The sequence below is a fragment of the Oryzias latipes genome, chromosome 1, assembly GCF_002234675.1.
Source record: "Oryzias latipes chromosome 1, ASM223467v1".
NCBI lineage: Eukaryota > Metazoa > Chordata > Actinopteri > Beloniformes > Adrianichthyidae > Oryzias > Oryzias latipes.
This window is the reverse complement of record NC_019859.2, coordinates 31582538-31600600: the sequence shown is the minus strand read 5'-3', so window position 1 is coordinate 31600600 and position 18063 is coordinate 31582538. Positions and strand designations below refer to the sequence as shown.

At 38.3% G+C, this 18063-nt stretch overlaps 4 protein-coding genes across 6 annotated transcripts; 2 read left to right on the top strand and 2 right to left on the bottom strand.

The window, feature by feature from the left end:
- The first annotated feature begins 761 nt into the window (after positions 1 to 761).
- LOC111948294 lies at positions 762 to 4253 on the top strand. 2 transcript variants are annotated; one of them, XM_023960520.1, is made up of 5 exons: positions 762 to 1000; positions 1655 to 1757; positions 2153 to 2888; positions 3393 to 3611; positions 3864 to 4253. In XM_023960520.1, the coding sequence occupies exons 2-5, from the start codon at positions 1658 to 1660 to the stop codon at positions 4066 to 4068; spliced, it is 1260 nt and encodes a 419-aa protein (XP_023816288.1). In that variant the 5' UTR covers positions 762 to 1000; positions 1655 to 1657; the 3' UTR covers positions 4069 to 4253. The 2 variants fall into 2 exon arrangements, with proteins under 2 accessions (XP_023816288.1, XP_023816286.1); XM_023960518.1 differs by having other exon boundaries at positions 2150 to 2888.
- On the bottom strand, positions 4099 to 5766 carry LOC111948296 (G2/M phase-specific E3 ubiquitin-protein ligase-like). Its single transcript, XM_023960537.1, has 5 exons — positions 5616 to 5766; positions 5339 to 5517; positions 4927 to 5099; positions 4638 to 4852; positions 4099 to 4548 (listed from the first exon to the last, which is right to left on the bottom strand). Exons 1-5 carry the CDS (start codon positions 5686 to 5688, stop codon positions 4313 to 4315), a joined length of 876 nt encoding a protein of 291 aa, XP_023816305.1. The 5' UTR covers positions 5689 to 5766; the 3' UTR covers positions 4099 to 4312.
- Positions 5767 to 5803: 37 nt separating this feature from the next.
- Positions 5804 to 12272, top strand: LOC110015615 (G2/M phase-specific E3 ubiquitin-protein ligase-like). The gene is made up of 12 exons (XM_020705921.2): positions 5804 to 6971; positions 7055 to 7170; positions 7276 to 7582; positions 7724 to 7812; positions 8075 to 8140; positions 8240 to 8307; positions 10246 to 10338; positions 10445 to 10755; positions 10854 to 11032; positions 11272 to 11444; positions 11519 to 11733; positions 11823 to 12272. The coding sequence occupies exons 1-12, from the start codon at positions 6860 to 6862 to the stop codon at positions 12056 to 12058; spliced, it is 1965 nt and encodes a 654-aa protein (XP_020561580.1). The 5' UTR covers positions 5804 to 6859; the 3' UTR covers positions 12059 to 12272.
- LOC101167933 lies at positions 12118 to 15608 on the bottom strand. Of its 2 annotated transcripts, none has more exons than XM_020705928.2 (5): positions 15371 to 15608; positions 14614 to 14716; positions 13483 to 14221; positions 12760 to 12978; positions 12118 to 12507 (listed from the first exon to the last, which is right to left on the bottom strand). In XM_020705928.2, exons 2-5 carry the CDS (start codon positions 14711 to 14713, stop codon positions 12303 to 12305), a joined length of 1263 nt encoding a protein of 420 aa, XP_020561587.1. In that variant the 5' UTR covers positions 14714 to 14716; positions 15371 to 15608; the 3' UTR covers positions 12118 to 12302. The 2 variants fall into 2 exon arrangements, with proteins under 2 accessions (XP_020561587.1, XP_020561590.1); XM_020705931.2 differs by having other exon boundaries at positions 13483 to 14218.
- Between the last annotated feature and the right edge of the window lie 2455 nt (positions 15609 to 18063).

The window sequence follows — 18063 nt, the reverse complement described above, 5'->3', positions numbered from 1 at the left end:
GGAGTTTGCATGTTCTCCCCGGGTGTGTGGTGGTTTTTCTCTGGCACTCCAGCTTCCTCCACATACCATAAACATGTATATTTATTGTTTAATTGATGATTCTAAATTGTGCTTAGACCTGAATGTGAGTTTGTGACCTGGCGACCTGACTTCACCTTCACCCAACAGTATGGGGGATAAGCTCCAGCAACCCTGTGACCCCAGAAGGAATTGGCCTTCAAAGGATGAATATGAGGAATAATCAAGTTGGTTGAGAAGTGTTGAATGTATATATTTTCTTTATTATTCAAACTTCTGTTTTTAAGATTCTATGTTCTGTTTTTCTTACATAATTAAAGTTGTTTGGGTTGGAATCTTTCCGTGTGCCATTTCTACGGTGGCCCAGAAGGGTCACAACACAACACATTAACTTTACACACAACACATTAACTTTACACACAACACATTAACTTTACACACAACACATTAACTTTACACACAACACATTAACTTTACACACAACACATTAACTCACAACACAACACATTAACTCACAACACAACACATTAACTCACAACACAACACATTAACTCGCAACACAACACATTAACTCACAACACAACACATTAACTCGCAACACAACACATTAACTCACAACACAACACATTAACTCGCAACACAACACATTAACTCACAACACAACACATTAACTCGCAACACAACACATTAACTCACAACGGAAGTAAAGCTTTTATTCTGAAATTTCCACCGGAAGTTAAGCTGAAAAGGAAGTGCTTTTATTCTGAAATTTCCACCGGAAGTTAAGCTAAAATTGACGTGGTTTTATTCTGACACTTTCACCGGAAGTAAAGCTGCAATGGAAGTGCTTTTATTCTGAAATTTCCACCGGCCCTAGCGGCTAACTACCTAACAGAAAGTAACTTCACAGTCAGCCTCGGAGGGAGCACGTTTCATCCACAAGAGAAGCTAGCAGCGGTGAGGATTGTTAAACTCTTCAGAAGTAAGTAAAACAATCATTTATTATTACGATAATGTATTAACTACTGATATGGGCTATTAGAAATGTTTTAACTGTGAGTTGTTCTTAAAGAGATTTTGCACATTCGAGGTTTGTAGTCTTTTCACCGTGGATCCCGCGATGGCTGCCGCAGCCTGAGACTCTACTACGCAGTTACAACATGTGCATATCTTTGATCAGATCAAAGGGAAAAATAACCTTATCAGATAACAAACGTGTCCACACGGCCCACTTTCGGTCTAAATAAATCATTTTGATACGCGCTGAACTTTCTAAAATACCGTAAACGACCTCTAAGAAATACAGTTCCATCATGAATGTAAACAAAGAAAGCTACGGCAGAAAGAGCGAGATAGTCTTGTAAATGTGGTTTGATTATTGTTATGAATATTATTAAGGTCCTTTTTGCTCATACATTTCTTAATCTATCGATGCGACCAGTGCTTTATTCTTGGGAGAAGGAAACGTGCCAACAACATAGCCGTGGTTGCCGTCAATCATGCGGTCAAGTGTGTGTGTGTGGGTGGGTGGGTGTGCGTGCGTGCGCGCGCGCGTGTTCTCAAGTTTCCTTAGTGAAATCCAAAAATTGCAACCAAAATATAATCACCTATTCTTCTCCGTTTCTGTTTTTATCAGATAATGTTTTGTCCATATTGTGGGATAAACCTTGAGAGGGTCCTCTCCTACTGTGGCTCTTGTGGCAGAAATATCCAGTGTTTAAGAAGTCTTCAATCCGAAGGTATACTTAAGTAATTATATAAAGTATTGTATTTTTTTGTGTTGTGTTCTAAATTTTTCTTTAATAAAAAGTATTAGGACAACCAAAACATTTACTGTTTAACATAATACAATCCTGAACAATAAAACTTCACACACATACATACATACATACATACACACATACATACATAGATACATACACACATACATACATACATATTTAAATGGAGGCATCCTAAAAATATAGTGTAACATTTTTATGGTTAAGAACAAGTGAGGGGTATCCTAAAACATAATAATCAAAATAATTGTGAAATTTTCAGTTTTGTACTTCATTAGTCATTGCTTAAATAACCATATGTGTAAATAATGTATCTACTTTTTTCTAACAGCTTTTATTTTTTAATCCAGCAGGTCCTGAAGAAAATACCATGGATGAACTCATCTACAAATATTTCACAGATGGTCATACCTCTGATATAATAGTGGATTTACTAGCAACCAAACACAACATTTCAACTAGCCTCAGCACAGTAAAAAGAAGATTAAAAGAAGCAGACTTAACCAAGAGGACTAACTATACTCCAATTATTGCGGTTCAGGCAGCTATTTCAGAGGAGCTTCAGGGACCTGGGAAGCTTTTAGGTTACCGAGCAATGTGGCAGATTCTGAAACAAAAGTACTCATTTACAGTAAGAAGAAGTGATGTGATTAAGCTTATGAGAGAACTTGACCCATCTGGAATAGAGGCTAGATCTAGGAGAAGATTTGCAAGAAGAGCATACCATTCAATGGGACCAAACGAAGTCTGGCATGTCGATGGCTATGACAAACTGAAACCATTTGGAATCGCCATAAGTGGCTGTATTGATGGCTTCTCTCGAAAAATTATGTGGCTCACGTGTGGAAAGTCAAACAATGATCCTAGTGTTATTGCTCATAATTATATCAAATGTGTAGCTGAATTTGGAGTTTTCCCAGCGCGCCTCCGCACAGACTGTGGGACAGAAAACGGACTGATGGCAGCTCTTCATTGTTCCTTAAGATCAGAGCAAACAGATGACTTCGCTGGAAGCAGAAGTCATATGTATGGCACTTCGACATCAAACCAGCGAATTGAAAGCTGGTGGTCATACTTTCGTCGACAAAGGTTTTTGTCTTGTTTAATTAAGTCATCATTTATACTACACCCATGCCCAAAAGTTTTGAGAATGAGAGAACTGTTATGTGTTCACAAAGTCTGCTGCTTCGGGGGTTTTAGGAGTTTTGTCAGATACCTATCATCTAACAAAACACCTAAAAACCCTGAAGCAGCAGACTTTGTGAACACATAACAGTTCTCTCATTCTAAATTCTGGCCATGGGTGTACATAGTGTGATAATTGTGATATACCTGGCATTTTTACTGTAAGGGATAATAGGGATGAAGGTAATGCTCAATTTGGATTTGCTAATTAAGTTTACTTCCAAACTTAAGACTATTTTTGTACCCAATAAAAAATATTTTAAACACATCAAAACTCATATATTGAGAATTTAACATGTGGAAGTTACTATGTATACATTGTGTCATCTTATTGGGATTTTTGTTGATTAAAATTTAAGATAGCAGAACTGCATAGCTGGAAAAAAATGCTCCGATTTATATCAACAGGACACAATTTTGGATGGATCTGTTTGGAGATTTGAGGGAGAGCCATCTGTTCAGTGGGAGTCAGGAACACACAAGGTTGCTCCGACACTGCTTTCTGGGTGTGCTACAGAAAGACCTGGATGAATACAAGCACCAATGGAACACTCACATCATCCGTCCTGTTCGACTGTCTAAGTGCCCTTCTGGAAAACCAGATGTGATGTACTACTTACCACACAGGTCCGTATTGCAAACCATGTTTGTAATAACCACAGTTGTATTCTATTACAATGCAGTGCTTTAAGCATGCTTTGTTTGATTAATTGAACAAGAGCCAGGTGTGCAGCATTTGGGAGGTGAGCGCTGTGATATGCAATCACAGCGCATTCAGCCTTTAGTACTCTGGAGACTGCTCCCGCTGGTGACCAGAGACAGAGCTTTGACTGCTGACACTTGATTAATTTGGGCATTTCTTGGATGTTTTTTTTTTAGATTCAGTGGGATGAACTGTGGATTCACGGTATCCCCACAAACGTTGAGCCAGCTTGAAAGACAAGTGCCAGGACCAGCAAGCTCAGCTGAGGATGACCTACAAGACCTAGAAGAACTGCAGCGGCAAAGTGGTCTGACACCACCGATTGAGTGGAAGTCAGCTGTAGATTACTACATCACCCTAAAAGGCATGGCTGAACTATAATCATCACTTGTGTAAATAACAAACACAGTGGACGGTCAAAACATTTTATTTTCATCTATTACCCATTGGCACACAGAAACACTGGAACATTTTTAAATAGGAATATAAAATACAGAACAAAAAACACTTGTTTAATACCTAAAATCTTTGAAAAAGCAAAATAAATTTCCCCTTCCTGAACAAAACCACTCTTGTCTTTCTTCTTTCGTTTGCTTTGCAATTTTTTTAGACTTTTTCAGACTGTTTAAAAACATCCAAATCCAGGGGAATTCTTAATCCCAAAGTTCATGTTTGTTTTAAACGTGTCATAGTCATTCAAGAGAGGCAGCTTCAAAGTGTTGGCACATGTATTCGCCATGGGGAACATTGAACTGCCAATAAATTCAAGGTGTGGCTTAGGATCCATGCCAGCAGGAGGGATGCATGGCACACCTGTGGCAAACATTAAGATTTCCTCCAGGGTCACAGAGCTGTCATCTTCTAAAAGTAGTAAACATAAACAAATGTATTGTAAAATGTGTTTTTTTAAAAAGATAATTGGGATTATTTTAAATTTAATATTAACTAACCTTCACAGTCCAAAAGGTAGTCTGCCCAGAAACTTCTTGCTGTGTTCTCCAGAATGCGCATGTTGCTGCCGAGAGGACTGAGCTGGGGTTCAAAAAGCTCTTCCATGTCCATAGCAGATAACCGGACATTTGAATGGCAGAGAACAGGGGCCAGGACCTCAGGGTGCTGTTGGAGTGCTGCCAGAAAATGCAAGCTTTCAAGTCCATCTTTAAACCTAAAATGTAATAATACAGTGCATTTTAAGCAACATGTTTTTATTTTTTCTATAATTTCAATAAAATGCCATACCTTTGAATTGCTGTGCAGTTCCTGTCAATTATGTACCACTTAAGGTACTCATTCACGACAGTGTGTTTTTCCTCCACTGAGACAACACGTTTCAAACATCCTGCAGTCTGCAACATGGTGCTATGCTGGACAATCAGGTCTTGCAGGATTTCCAACGTGGAAGCATCTTCAATCTAAAAGCGGAATATGTGTCGCTCATTTCAAGTTCAAGGATTCAGATATGATATTGCAAAGTTCTTACAGTAGACAAGTAAAGTGTAGTAGTTGTATAAGCCCATGTGGGCTGGCCACATTAGTGCATGACACATAAATAAAGTCAAACTCAAACTCAGTTTTAAGGAAACTAACTTGCTACCTTTTGAACGTTTTCTTTTCTACAAAGTTATCCAAATCCGATTGATAACCTTCATACCTGCTGCAGCACTTTCCCTATTTCTTCATCTGTGATGTCTCCAATAGATGGATTGAAACCGGACTGCCCTGAGATGTGGTTGACCAGGTCTTTTGAGAGAAAATTAGGACCTGGTCCGCCGTGTACAATGGATGTGGCAATCATCTTTCCTGCCAAACTGTATTCATCCTCTCTGATTGCTGCTCAATAAAATGCAAAAACGGAAATCACCTGTCACTCATAAACATTTTATGACTGATGTTCTGGTTTTTTGAAAATAGTCATTGCAAAACTATACCTGTGGAGTTGTAGACAAGATATCGTCTGTCTTCAGGACCATCAAATATGGGTCGTTTGTTAAGGGTTTTCATTAAAAGGGAGAGAAATTCTCTTTTTGGACCACCTGTATCAAGACCTTCCTCAAATCTACCTTCATCGTCAGAGAACTTGACAAGGAGGTCCTTTTAAAACCCCTCACTGCTCCATCCCAAATGATACATATATTAATTATTTATGTATATATATTAAGTAAGAAATTAATATATTAATTAATATATTAATATCATATTGTAGTGGCGGTCATGTGCATTTTAGGTATGTAGTAGCAGGGGATTGTGGGATTAGGTCCCCTGATCTAATTAGGGCTCCGCAGGACCGATCCTATTTGCCGACGTTTTTTTTGCAAATGGCAGTTTTGTTGTTTCACCTTAGTTTATTCTTCCTGTTATGTTTGTTTCTTGTTGTTGCACCTAAAGTGTGGAAAGGGTAGAGGTTGATGACTCCCGTGCAATGTTAACGTGTTCTATACCTATGGGGTTGCTTTGTCGGAAAGGAGATTGCGCTCTTAGATTCTCGTGCTGCCTCTTCCTCTCTAAGACTGGTCGGAGTCGTGCGGTGTATGGGACACGAACAGTCATCCAGCGAAGCCAGGTTGATTGACAGTTCATCTGTTCAACCACTTGGCTCCAGCACTTCCTGCTTCAAGTGACGGACCTACTGTGTGTCGCAATATTTTGATAATTTAAATATATATATTGGGTCCTAAAGCTATAAAACCCCAAAGAAAGTGCTTATATTCCCCGCTTTTAACAGCTAACTACTTCGGAGGGAGCACGTTTCATCCACAAGAGAAGCTAGCAGCGGTGAGGATCGTTTAACTCTTCAGAAGTAAGTAAAACAATCATTTATTATTACGATAATGTATTAACTACTGATATGGGCTATTAGAAATGTTTTTAACTGTGAGTTGTTCTTAAAGAGATTTTGCACATTCGAGGTTTGTAGTCTTTTCACCGTGGATCCCGCGATGGCTGCCGCAGCCTGAGACTCTACGCAGTTACAACATGTGCATATCTTTGATCAGTGCTCAATTAATTTTTTTTTTTAAAGTGTGCGTAATAAATGGACGTGGTAACAATGTTAAACAAATAAAACATAAAAATCACGTAATGAGTTATCTTCACCATTGAGTGTTTGTGCGATTTTTGGGGGGTGGGGGGCTATTTGTCAACTTAAGGTGGTTTGTTTTTCTTACAGAAGACAATGTATTGTCCTTTCTGTGGACACACCCTGGAGTTGCTAACTCCGTTTTGCAGATCATGTGGCAAGGATATTAATTTCCTGAAACGTGATTCAGAGACTGGCCCGCTTGAAGGTGATCTTTAAGCTCTAATTTTTTAATGTTTGCGTTTATATAATAAAAATAGATATATAGATATCTGATTATATTTTAAACAGGTAGCACAGCAAAGTGTGCAGCGGAGGCATTCCACAATTTCCGGAGTGTGAAAGAGAGGGAAAGGCAATCCCATTTCAAAAAAAATAAAAGACCCCTGAAAGAGCTCAGTGTGAAGGTAACGTTTGGTAAAGTAGACAAATAGTTTTTCTTAAAAAGAAATTGTAATTTGGATTGTGTAAATTAACCCGTTATAACATGTTTTATTTTTATAAATTTCCAGATTTCCGTTGCCGTGATGCAACGTAAAGCTGGGGAATTAAAACCTGTAAGAGGAACAGCGTTGCCTCTTGTTGTCAATCCAGAGATGGATGCTGCACACTTACATACAGCAGCTTTACAAAAAATAAAAGACTTCAACAGAAATATGAAAAGTGGGTCATACGTACTACTTTACCCTGATGGTACAGAAGTAATTACCATACCAGGAACAGAAACACCATTTACTCTAAGACAATACAAGGAGGCACTGGGAAAGGCATATCAACGGATCACTTTGTACATTTGCAGTGCCGAAGATTTTATGCAATGTAAGTAGCAACAACATTATTAACTAAAAAAATTATATTTTTGTATTAATGTGATACATTAATTAAATATATTTAATGTCTGTAAAATTGTTAGTAAAAATCTGTGGGTTTAGATTCTATGTGTGGTGTTGTATTGCACAGCTAAATCCACCCCAGATTCTGACTCGTCTGACTCAGAAGTGATTCTAACAAGCAGAAGTGTTGCAGAATTTAATGCAGCTGATACACTGGTGAGTGTAATATTTGCAATTGCGCAAATCTATATTTGCAAGTACTGTGTTGGACTGAACAAAGAAAATTGCAATGTAGCTTACTGAAGCTCTTAAATTAACAGACTTGGTATGTTTTGTATGTCAAAATGTAACATATTTCAAAAATTCTTACGGCTGATAAATTATATCACTCTGACATTAACTTGACAAACACATTTTTTGTCATTAAAACATAAGCAATACAACATTATAAGTACTAAATAAGTGCATGTGTTTCCAGCCATGGAATCCTCCTTTGAGCAGTACCAGCAATAATGGTGGAGAATCCCACAGGGACTCTGAAGCGGTAATATGTTACTCCTCAAAGTTTACTCCTTACATGAATCTTCATAGCTTTGTGATATTTACGTTTTTATTAACACATTTGTCATAATTCCAATAACAGATTTTACTTTCCGACTCAGAAGAAGGCCCTGGAACATCAAAATCTGCTCTGGAAACTGTGTGCTATAGGTATGTTTCTTACTTTAAAAGTGTCTAATATTATGTTGATTTACAACTCAGCTCAACTTTATCTATAATGCGCTTTAGACAAAACAAGCACAAAAAGGCATAACATTAGTAAAAGCACATAACATATCAGACACAAGACAATTAAAAATACAATAAAATCAGAATTTAGACTCAATTAAAAGCCAAACGGAACAAATATGTCTTTAGAGCAGATTTAAAAGTACAAAGTGAATTCATCTCTCTGAGGTACAGATGCTGATGGTTCCAGATCTTTGGTGCAAAGACTGAAAAGGCTCAGTCGCCTCTCAGTTTCCCCTTGGTCTTGCAGATGACAAACTTTATCTAGTCTCCAACCTGAGGGAGCAAGAAGGCATATGGACTTGGAGAAGGTCAGACACGTACTACAGAACGAGAGCATGAAGATATTTAAAAAAAAATCAAATAATTTTTATATCAATGCGTAAACAAACTGAGAGGCAATGAAGGGATGCTAATAATAGGAATAATGTACTTTTGTTTACATGCGCCAGTTAAAAGACGGGCAGCGTTGTTTTGAAGAAACTGCAATAGAGCAGGGATTTCCGAGTAACTCCAACATAAAGAGTATTATAGGACCAGTTGTTCAAAGATAGGCTGATCGGATTTTGGTGATCGGATTGGATCAAATCTTGTAAATGGGTTGTTCAAAAGGGAAAGAAGGAATTTGAAATCAGATTAAATCACAGAATCCAATCCTAGTTCTAATCTGGATCAAACCTTCAGCTTGTGTTGTTCAAAACTTGTCAGTACGATTTGGATAACTTTGATCCCAAAAAACTGGATTATCCTGATCCCAACAGGGGGTAGGATTTAAAGGTGGATTCCAGGAGGGAAATCTAGAAAAACTTTAAAATTGGTCAAATAATACATTTCTTTCATTTTGGGTTTATACTTTTATTTATATTTTGCACTTGACTTGTGTAACCGTTGTAACAGTGATGAAGTAGATACAGTAGACATAGGCTACCAGTTAAGCTATTCAGTAAAGTAAAAACAACCAAAGCAGAACTGCAGATCCGCCTCCTAAAAGCAGAGCTTGGAAATGCTGGTCTCTCCTCCTCAGATTGAAAAACTCCCTGAACATTCTTTATTTTGTTAACTATTGGACATTTAGCCATTTTATCTAAGACGTTTTCAAAATATCCACAATGTATTTATTAATGTATATTTGTTTTTGTTTTTATTTTTTGTGACTCAGATAAGGGGTCATAAAAGAAATTATGAATGGAAGTGGATGTTTGTTATTTTTGTGTTTTGTCTCAGAATAACAAACTCTTACAGTGACCCCATGTTGGCTCTTCTACATGTTCTTTACATAGCTGGTAGCCCGTGTTGTGATATGTTGTCCCATTTAGAGCACAGGTCATCTGGATTTGGTAATCTTGAAAACTGTGTATGTGGATCAGGGTGATCCAGTCCAATGTTGCTTTGAAAAACTGGCATAAAAGTGAAACGGATTACCTGATCCTGCATAGGAGAAACTGTGATTTCCAAATCCGGATAATTTTGATCCATATTAAACTTTTTGAACAACTGGCCCATAACGATCTAAATGAGTTTTAAAAAAAAACATGCATTAAAATCTCAGTCACAGTAAGAGGGAAGAGGTTTAACCTCGGCCAGTTGTCTTAGATGGAAAAAGCTGAACTAATATCAGTATTAAGAGTGAAGTTGCTGTCCAGTTTCACACACAAGCGTGTTGCTGTCAGTTTCAAATCATAATTTAAAACACGTAAATTGACCTTAGAGACATCAACAACGGAACCTCAGCCTTTTCTTGATTAAAACACAGAAATTACATCAGATCCATGCCTTAGCATCATCAAAGCACTGTACTAACTGTAGCAGAGTAATTTTTTTGCTGAATGTCTGCATGTAAACTTCTATTCTACATTCCAGAAAATACACAGAACTGTATGCACCTCCTATAGTTGAAGACCATAATGACTCTGGGAGTGGAGAAGACATCAATGATACTGAAAGTGTTGCTGAGTAAGAAAATTATTGTTTCTCCAGCTTTTCTTTCTTGTTAGAAGTGTTGTAGGACACAATTTGATAAGTTAAAGAACTAAAATGATCATTATTCATCTTTTGGTAGGGTGGTGCAGACATCTGTGTCAGAGATCATCTCAGACCTGGCTCTGCAGATCAATCGCCAAGCCGTTAGCAGATTTAACATCTGCCGCTCCAACATTTGGGATGGAGCAGTGAGGGGTTTTAAAAGGGGGTCATTCTCTGAAACCAAGGACCTCCTTGTCAAGTTCTCTGACGATGAAGGTAGATTTGAGGAAGGTCTTGATACAGGTGGTCCAAAAAGAGAATTTCTCTCCCTTTTAATGAAAACCCTTAACAAACGACCCATATTTGATGGTCCTGAAGACAGACGATATCTTGTCTACAACTCCACAGGTATAGTTTTGCAATGACTATTTTCAAAAAACCAGAACATCAGTCATAAAATGTTTATGAGTGACAGGTGATTTCCGTTTTTGCATTTTATTGAGCAGCAATCAGAGAGGATGAATACAGTTTGGCAGGAAAGATGATTGCCACATCCATTGTACACGGCGGACCAGGTCCTAATTTTCTCTCAAAAGACCTGGTCAACCACATCTCAGGGCAGTCCGGTTTCAATCCATCTATTGGAGACATCACAGATGAAGAAATAGGGAAAGTGCTGCAGCAGGTATGAAGGTTATCAATCGGATTTGGATAACTTTGTAGAAAAGAAAACGTTCAAAAGGTAGCAAGTTAGTTTCCTTAAAACTGAGTTTGAGTTTGACTTTATTTATGTGTCATGCACTAATGTGGCCAGCCCACATGGGCTTATACAACTACTACACTTTACTTGTCTACTGTAAGAACTTTGCAATATCATATCTGAATCCTTGAACTTGAAATGAGCGACACATATTCCGCTTTTAGATTGAAGATGCTTCCACGTTGGAAATCCTGCAAGACCTGATTGTCCAGCATAGCACCATGTTGCAGACTGCAGGATGTTTGAAACGTGTTGTCTCAGTGGAGGAAAAACACACTGTCGTGAATGAGTACCTTAAGTGGTACATAATTGACAGGAACTGCACAGCAATTCAAAGGTATGGCATTTTATTGAAATTATAGAAAAAATAAAAACATGTTGCTTAAAATGCACTGTATTATTACATTTTAGGTTTAAAGATGGACTTGAAAGCTTGCATTTTCTGGCAGCACTCCAACAGCACCCTGAGGTCCTGGCCCCTGTTCTCTGCCATTCAAATGTCCGGTTATCTGCTATGGACATGGAAGAGCTTTTTGAACCCCAGCTCAGTCCTCTCGGCAGCAACATGCGCATTCTGGAGAACACAGCAAGAAGTTTCTGGGCAGACTACCTTTTGGACTGTGAAGGTTAGTTAATATTAAATTTAAAATAATCCCAATTATCTTTTTAAAAAAACACATTTTACAATACATTTGTTTATGTTTACTACTTTTAGAAGATGACAGCTCTGTGACCCTGGAGGAAATCTTAATGTTTGCCACAGGTGTGCCATGCATCCCTCCTGCTGGCATGGATCCTAAGCCACACCTTGAATTTATTGGCAGTTCAATGTTCCCCATGGCGAATACATGTGCCAACACTTTGAAGCTGCCTCTCTTGAATGACTATGACACGTTTAAAACAAACATGAACTTTGGGATTAAGAATTCCCCTGGATTTGGATGTTTTTAAACAGTCTGAAAAAGTCTAAAAAAATTGCAAAGCAAACGAAAGAAGAAAGACAAGAGTGGTTTTGTTCAGGAAGGGGAAATTTATTTTGCTTTTTCAAAGATTTTAGGTATTAAACAAGTGTTTTTTGTTCTGTATTTTATATTCCTATTTAAAAATGTTCCAGTGTTTCTGTGTGCCAATGGGTAATAGATGAAAATAAAATGTTTTGACCGTCCACTGTGTTTGTTATTTACACAAGTGATGATTATAGTTCAGCCATGCCTTTTAGGGTGATGTAGTAATCTACAGCTGACTTCCACTCAATCGGTGGTGTCAGACCACTTTGCCGCTGCAGTTCTTCTAGGTCTTGTAGGTCATCCTCAGCTGAGCTTGCTGGTCCTGGCACTTGTCTTTCAAGCTGGCTCAACGTTTGTGGGGATACCGTGAATCCACAGTTCATCCCACTGAATCTAAAAAAAAAACATCCAAGAAATGCCCAAATTAATCAAGTGTCAGCAGTCAAAGCTCTGTCTCTGGTCACCAGCGGGAGCAGTCTCCAGAGTACTAAAGGCTGAATGCGCTGTGATTGCATATCACAGCGCTCACCTCCCAAATGCTGCACACCTGGCTCTTGTTCAATTAATCAAACAAAGCATGCTTAAAGCACTGCATTGTAATAGAATACAACTGTGGTTATTACAAACATGGTTTGCAATACGGACCTGTGTGGTAAGTAGTACATCACATCTGGTTTTCCAGAAGGGCACTTAGACAGTCGAACAGGACGGATGATGTGAGTGTTCCATTGGTGCTTGTATTCATCCAGGTCTTTCTGTAGCACACCCAGAAAGCAGTGTCGGAGCAACCTTGTGTGTTCCTGACTCCCACTGAACAGATGGCTCTCCCTCAAATCTCCAAACAGATCCATCCAAAATTGTGTCCTGTTGATATAAATCGGAGCATTTTTTTCCAGCTATGCAGTTCTGCTATCTTAAATTTTAATCAACAAAAATCCCAATAAGATGACACAATGTATACATAGTAACTTCCACATGTTAAATTCTCAATATATGAGTTTTGATGTGTTTAAAATATTTTTTATTGGGTACAAAAATAGTCTTAAGTTTGGAAGTAAACTTAATTAGCAAATCCAAATTGAGCATTACCTTCATCCCTATTATCCCTTACAGTAAAAATGCCAGGTATATCACAATTATCACACTATGTACACCCATGGCCAGAATTTAGAATGAGAGAACTGTTATGTGTTCACAAAGTCTGCTGCTTCAGGGTTTTTAGGTGTTTTGTTAGATGATAGGTATCTGACAAAACTCCTAAAACCCCCGAAGCAGCAGACTTTGTGAACACATAACAGTTCTCTCATTCTCAAAACTTTTGGGCATGGGTGTAGTATAAATGATGACTTAATTAAACAAGACAAAAACCTTTGTCGACGAAAGTATGACCACCAGCTTTCAATTCGCTGGTTTGATGTCGAAGTGCCATACATATGACTTCTGCTTCCAGCGAAGTCATCTGTTTGCTCTGATCTTAAGGAACAATGAAGAGCTGCCATCAGTCCGTTTTCTGTCCCACAGTCTGTGCGGAGGCGCGCTGGGAAAACTCCAAATTCAGCTACACATTTGATATAATTATGAGCAATAACACTAGGATCATTGTTTGACTTTCCACACGTGAGCCACATAATTTTTCGAGAGAAGCCATCAATACAGCCACTTATGGCGATTCCAAATGGTTTCAGTTTGTCATAGCCATCGACATGCCAGACTTCGTTTGGTCCCATTGAATGGTATGCTCTTCTTGCAAATCTTCTCCTAGATCTAGCCTCTATTCCAGATGGGTCAAGTTCTCTCATAAGCTTAATCACATCACTTCTTCTTACTGTAAATGAGTACTTTTGTTTCAGAATCTGCCACATTGCTCGGTAACCTAAAAGCTTCCCAGGTCCCTGAAGCTCCTCTGAAATAGCTGCCTGAACCGCAATAATTGGAGTATAGTTAGTCCTCTTGGTTAAGTCTGCTTCTTTTAATCTTCTTTTTACTGTGCTGAGGCTAGTTGAAATGTTGTGTTTGGTTGCTAGTAAATCCACTATTATATCAGAGGTATGACCATCTGTGAAATATTTGTAGATGAGTTCATCCATGGTATTTTCTTCAGGACCTGCTGGATTAAAAAATAAAAGCTGTTAGAAAAAAGTAGATACATTATTTACACATATGGTTATTTAAGCAATGACTAATGAAGTACAAAACTGAAAATTTCACAATTATTTTGATTATTATGTTTTAGGATACCCCTCACTTGTTCTTAACCATAAAAATGTTACACTATATTTTTAGGATGCCTCCATTTAAATATGTATGTATGTATGTGTGTATGTATCTATGTATGTATGTGTGTATGTATGTATGTATGTATGTGTGTGAAGTTTTATTGTTCAGGATTGTATTATGTTAAACAGTAAATGTTTTGGTTGTCCTAATACTTTTTATTAAAGAAAAATTTAGAACACAACACAAAAAAATACAATACTTTATATAATTACTTAAGTATACCTTCGGATTGAAGACTTCTTAAACACTGGATATTTCTGCCACAAGAGCCACAGTAGGAGAGGACCCTCTCAAGGTTTATCCCACAATATGGACAAAACATTATCTGATAAAAACAGAAACGGAGAAGAATAGGTGATTATATTTTGGTTGCAATTTTTGGATTTCACTAAGGAAACTTGAGAACACGCGCGCGCGCACGCACGCACACCCACCCACCCACACACACACACTTGACCGCATGATTGACGGCAACCACGGCTATGTTGTTGGCACGTTTCCTTCTCCCAAGAATAAAGCACTGGTCGCATCGATAGATTAAGAAATGTATGAGCAAAAAGGACCTTAATAATATTCATAACAATAATCAAACCACATTTACAAGACTATCTCGCTCTTTCTGCCGTAGCTTTCTTTGTTTACATTCATGATGGAACTGTATTTCTTAGAGGTCGTTTACGGTATTTTAGAAAGTTCAGCGCGTATCAAAATGATTTATTTAGACCGAAAGTGGGCCGTGTGGACACGTTTGTTATCTGATAAGGTTATTTTTCCCTTTGATCTGATCAAAGATATGCACATGTTGTAACTGCGTAGTAGAGTCTCAGGCTGCGGCAGCCATCGCGGGATCCACGGTGAAAAGACTACAAACCTCGAATGTGCAAAATCTCTTTAAGAACAACTCACAGTTAAAACATTTCTAATAGCCCATATCAGTAGTTAATACATTATCGTAATAATAAATGATTGTTTTACTTACTTCTGAAGAGTTTAACAATCCTCACCGCTGCTAGCTTCTCTTGTGGATGAAACGTGCTCCCTCCGAGGCTGACTGTGAAGTTACTTTCTGTTAGGTAGTTAGCCGCTAGGGCCGGTGGAAATTTCAGAATAAAAGCACTTCCATTGCAGCTTTACTTCCGGTGAAAGTGTCAGAATAAAACCACGTCAATTTTAGCTTAACTTCCGGTGGAAATTTCAGAATAAAAGCACTTCCTTTTCAGCTTAACTTCCGGTGGAAATTTCAGAATAAAAGCTTTACTTCCGTTGTGAGTTAATGTGTTGTGTTGCGAGTTAATGTGTTGTGTTGTGAGTTAATGTGTTGTGTTGCGAGTTAATGTGTTGTGTTGTGAGTTAATGTGTTGTGTTGCGAGTTAATGTGTTGTGTTGTGAGTTAATGTGTTGTGTTGCGAGTTAATGTGTTGTGTTGTGAGTTAATGTGTTGTGTTGTGAGTTAATGTGTTGTGTTGTGAGTTAATGTGTTGTGTGTAAAGTTAATGTGTTGTGTGTAAAGTTAATGTGTTGTGTGTAAAGTTAATGTGTTGTGTGTAAAGTTAATGTGTTGTGTGTAAAGTTAATGTGTTGTGTGTAAAGTTAATGTGTTGTGTTGTGACCCTTCTGGGCCACCGTACATTTCAGAGAAATGATCACTTCTGCAGTAAGGAAAAAAGTGTCTGCAATGAGAGACAATTTGATCATGAAAGACAGAACTTCCTGTGATTACAGCAGAGTATTATTGACAACCACCTTGTGACGTATAGATAAATCACTCATCATGTAACTAGGGAGAAAAAGTGCGAGGCTGGAACAGTCACCCTTAGGAAGATTTGGAGCAGTAGGGTTGTCTGTTTACTACTGAGCCCGTGTCCTGACATTAAGATATAAAAATATATCTTGTTCCCACAGATTAATATCTCGTTCGCACAAAATACTATTCCGTTCCCACAAGATACTATTCCGTTCCCACAAGATACTATTCCGTTCCCTCGAAATGATTAACTCGTGCGAACGCAATAATTATGTCGTTCGAACGCAATAATTAATCCGTTCGAACGACATAATTATTCACGTCATAAGTCATTCACGCGGATATGCTCTCTGTACGCCGGCAAAAGCCGCTTTCAGCGGTAACTTCCGTGTCTCTGTGACCCATATTCGTTCAAAAAAGGAACATGAAAAACAAAAATGATCACTTTATTACTGTCTCAATGACTATAAGAAAAATATCAAAAGATTTATGATAACTAGGCTGCTTTGTCATATGATAGCTCCTGCTAGGCTACTACTAGCTCCGCCGCAGAGCTCTTTGATGTATGCCGGCATTTGGGCAACTGGCTGGTCTGTTGACAGACAGCTGATATTGTAGTTTAGGGTCGAATAGGAATAATAATATTCAGGACTTGTCTTTTATTAACTTTAGCAGTCAGTTGCTTTACATTCGAAGGCTATTAGGCTACGTGCTAACTGACTAGCCGATCATATCCTGTTATTAATTTATGTCATAGATTTACAGCAGATACCTTCACATTTCTGTCTGTGTGTGTCTCATTACATTGCATTGAAGACACGGAGGATGTTTAGAGAACAGATTTATTTATTTTAAAAAGCACAGAAGCATCCATCGTATTCACGTTCACATCATCATCATCTGGTACGCCCTCGTCATCTTGCTGCAAAAGCCGCTTTCTGCCGCTACTTCCGTGTCTCTGTGAGCATTCAATAGGGGTAAAAATAAAAGCAAGAATGGTCGATCTGTTATTGTCTCGATGAAAATCTGAAAAATATCATATTAAGCTGGATGCTTAGCCTAATGCACTTACCTTTAGCTCGTAGCATAACAACAATAGCAGTACGTCACGTTTCTCAGCATGCATAGCGGCCAATTATTGGTCTTGTTGTTAAACCTTGGTCACAGGGACACGATGATTGGCCAATGATTGGCTGCAAAGCATGCTGGGAAACGTGATGTACTGCTATTGTTGTTATGCTACGAGCTAAAAGTAAGGGCTTTAGGCGAAGCAGCCAGCTTAATGTCAGGACACGGGCTCCGTAGTTTCCAGCTCTCCTCGTGAGAAATTATAACTGACTCTTGGCGTCTGTTTCTTTTGTTAATACTGTCTTGCGTTTTCAGAAATAACCTTGACAAGAAGTAATCATTACAGTAACCCTTGTGCTATCCTAGGCATTTAACATTGGGAGTTGGGTCATCTAGACCCACTAGACAGTGCTCTGAACCTTTTTTCTTCAATGATTTGTGATCTTAACTGGTGTCCATGGATTACATGTAATCTTTCCACCTTTATCCACCTTTGTCATGGTAGGGAGAACACGTCAATGTAAGGGTGGGGTCATCTAAGATAACACAAGGGTTAAATTAGAAGTTTACTAAAATTATCCTTGGGGCACAACATTTGTTTGAAGGAAAATATTACTCATTAATTATCACCTAATCAATAGAGGAACAGTCGTTTTATAAATCATTCTCTGTCACAATTCCCACTCAAGCTCTTACTTGCTCCAGCTAAAGGAACATCAGGTGAGATGTACCTGAAAGATTGTTAACCCACACGAAAGGCCAGGCCCACATGGGGGAAGCATAAAGGCCTGAGGAGGTGTCCTGATGAGGATCCTCAACACCTTCTTGAGACAGGTAATTGGTGCCACACTTAAGGAAAT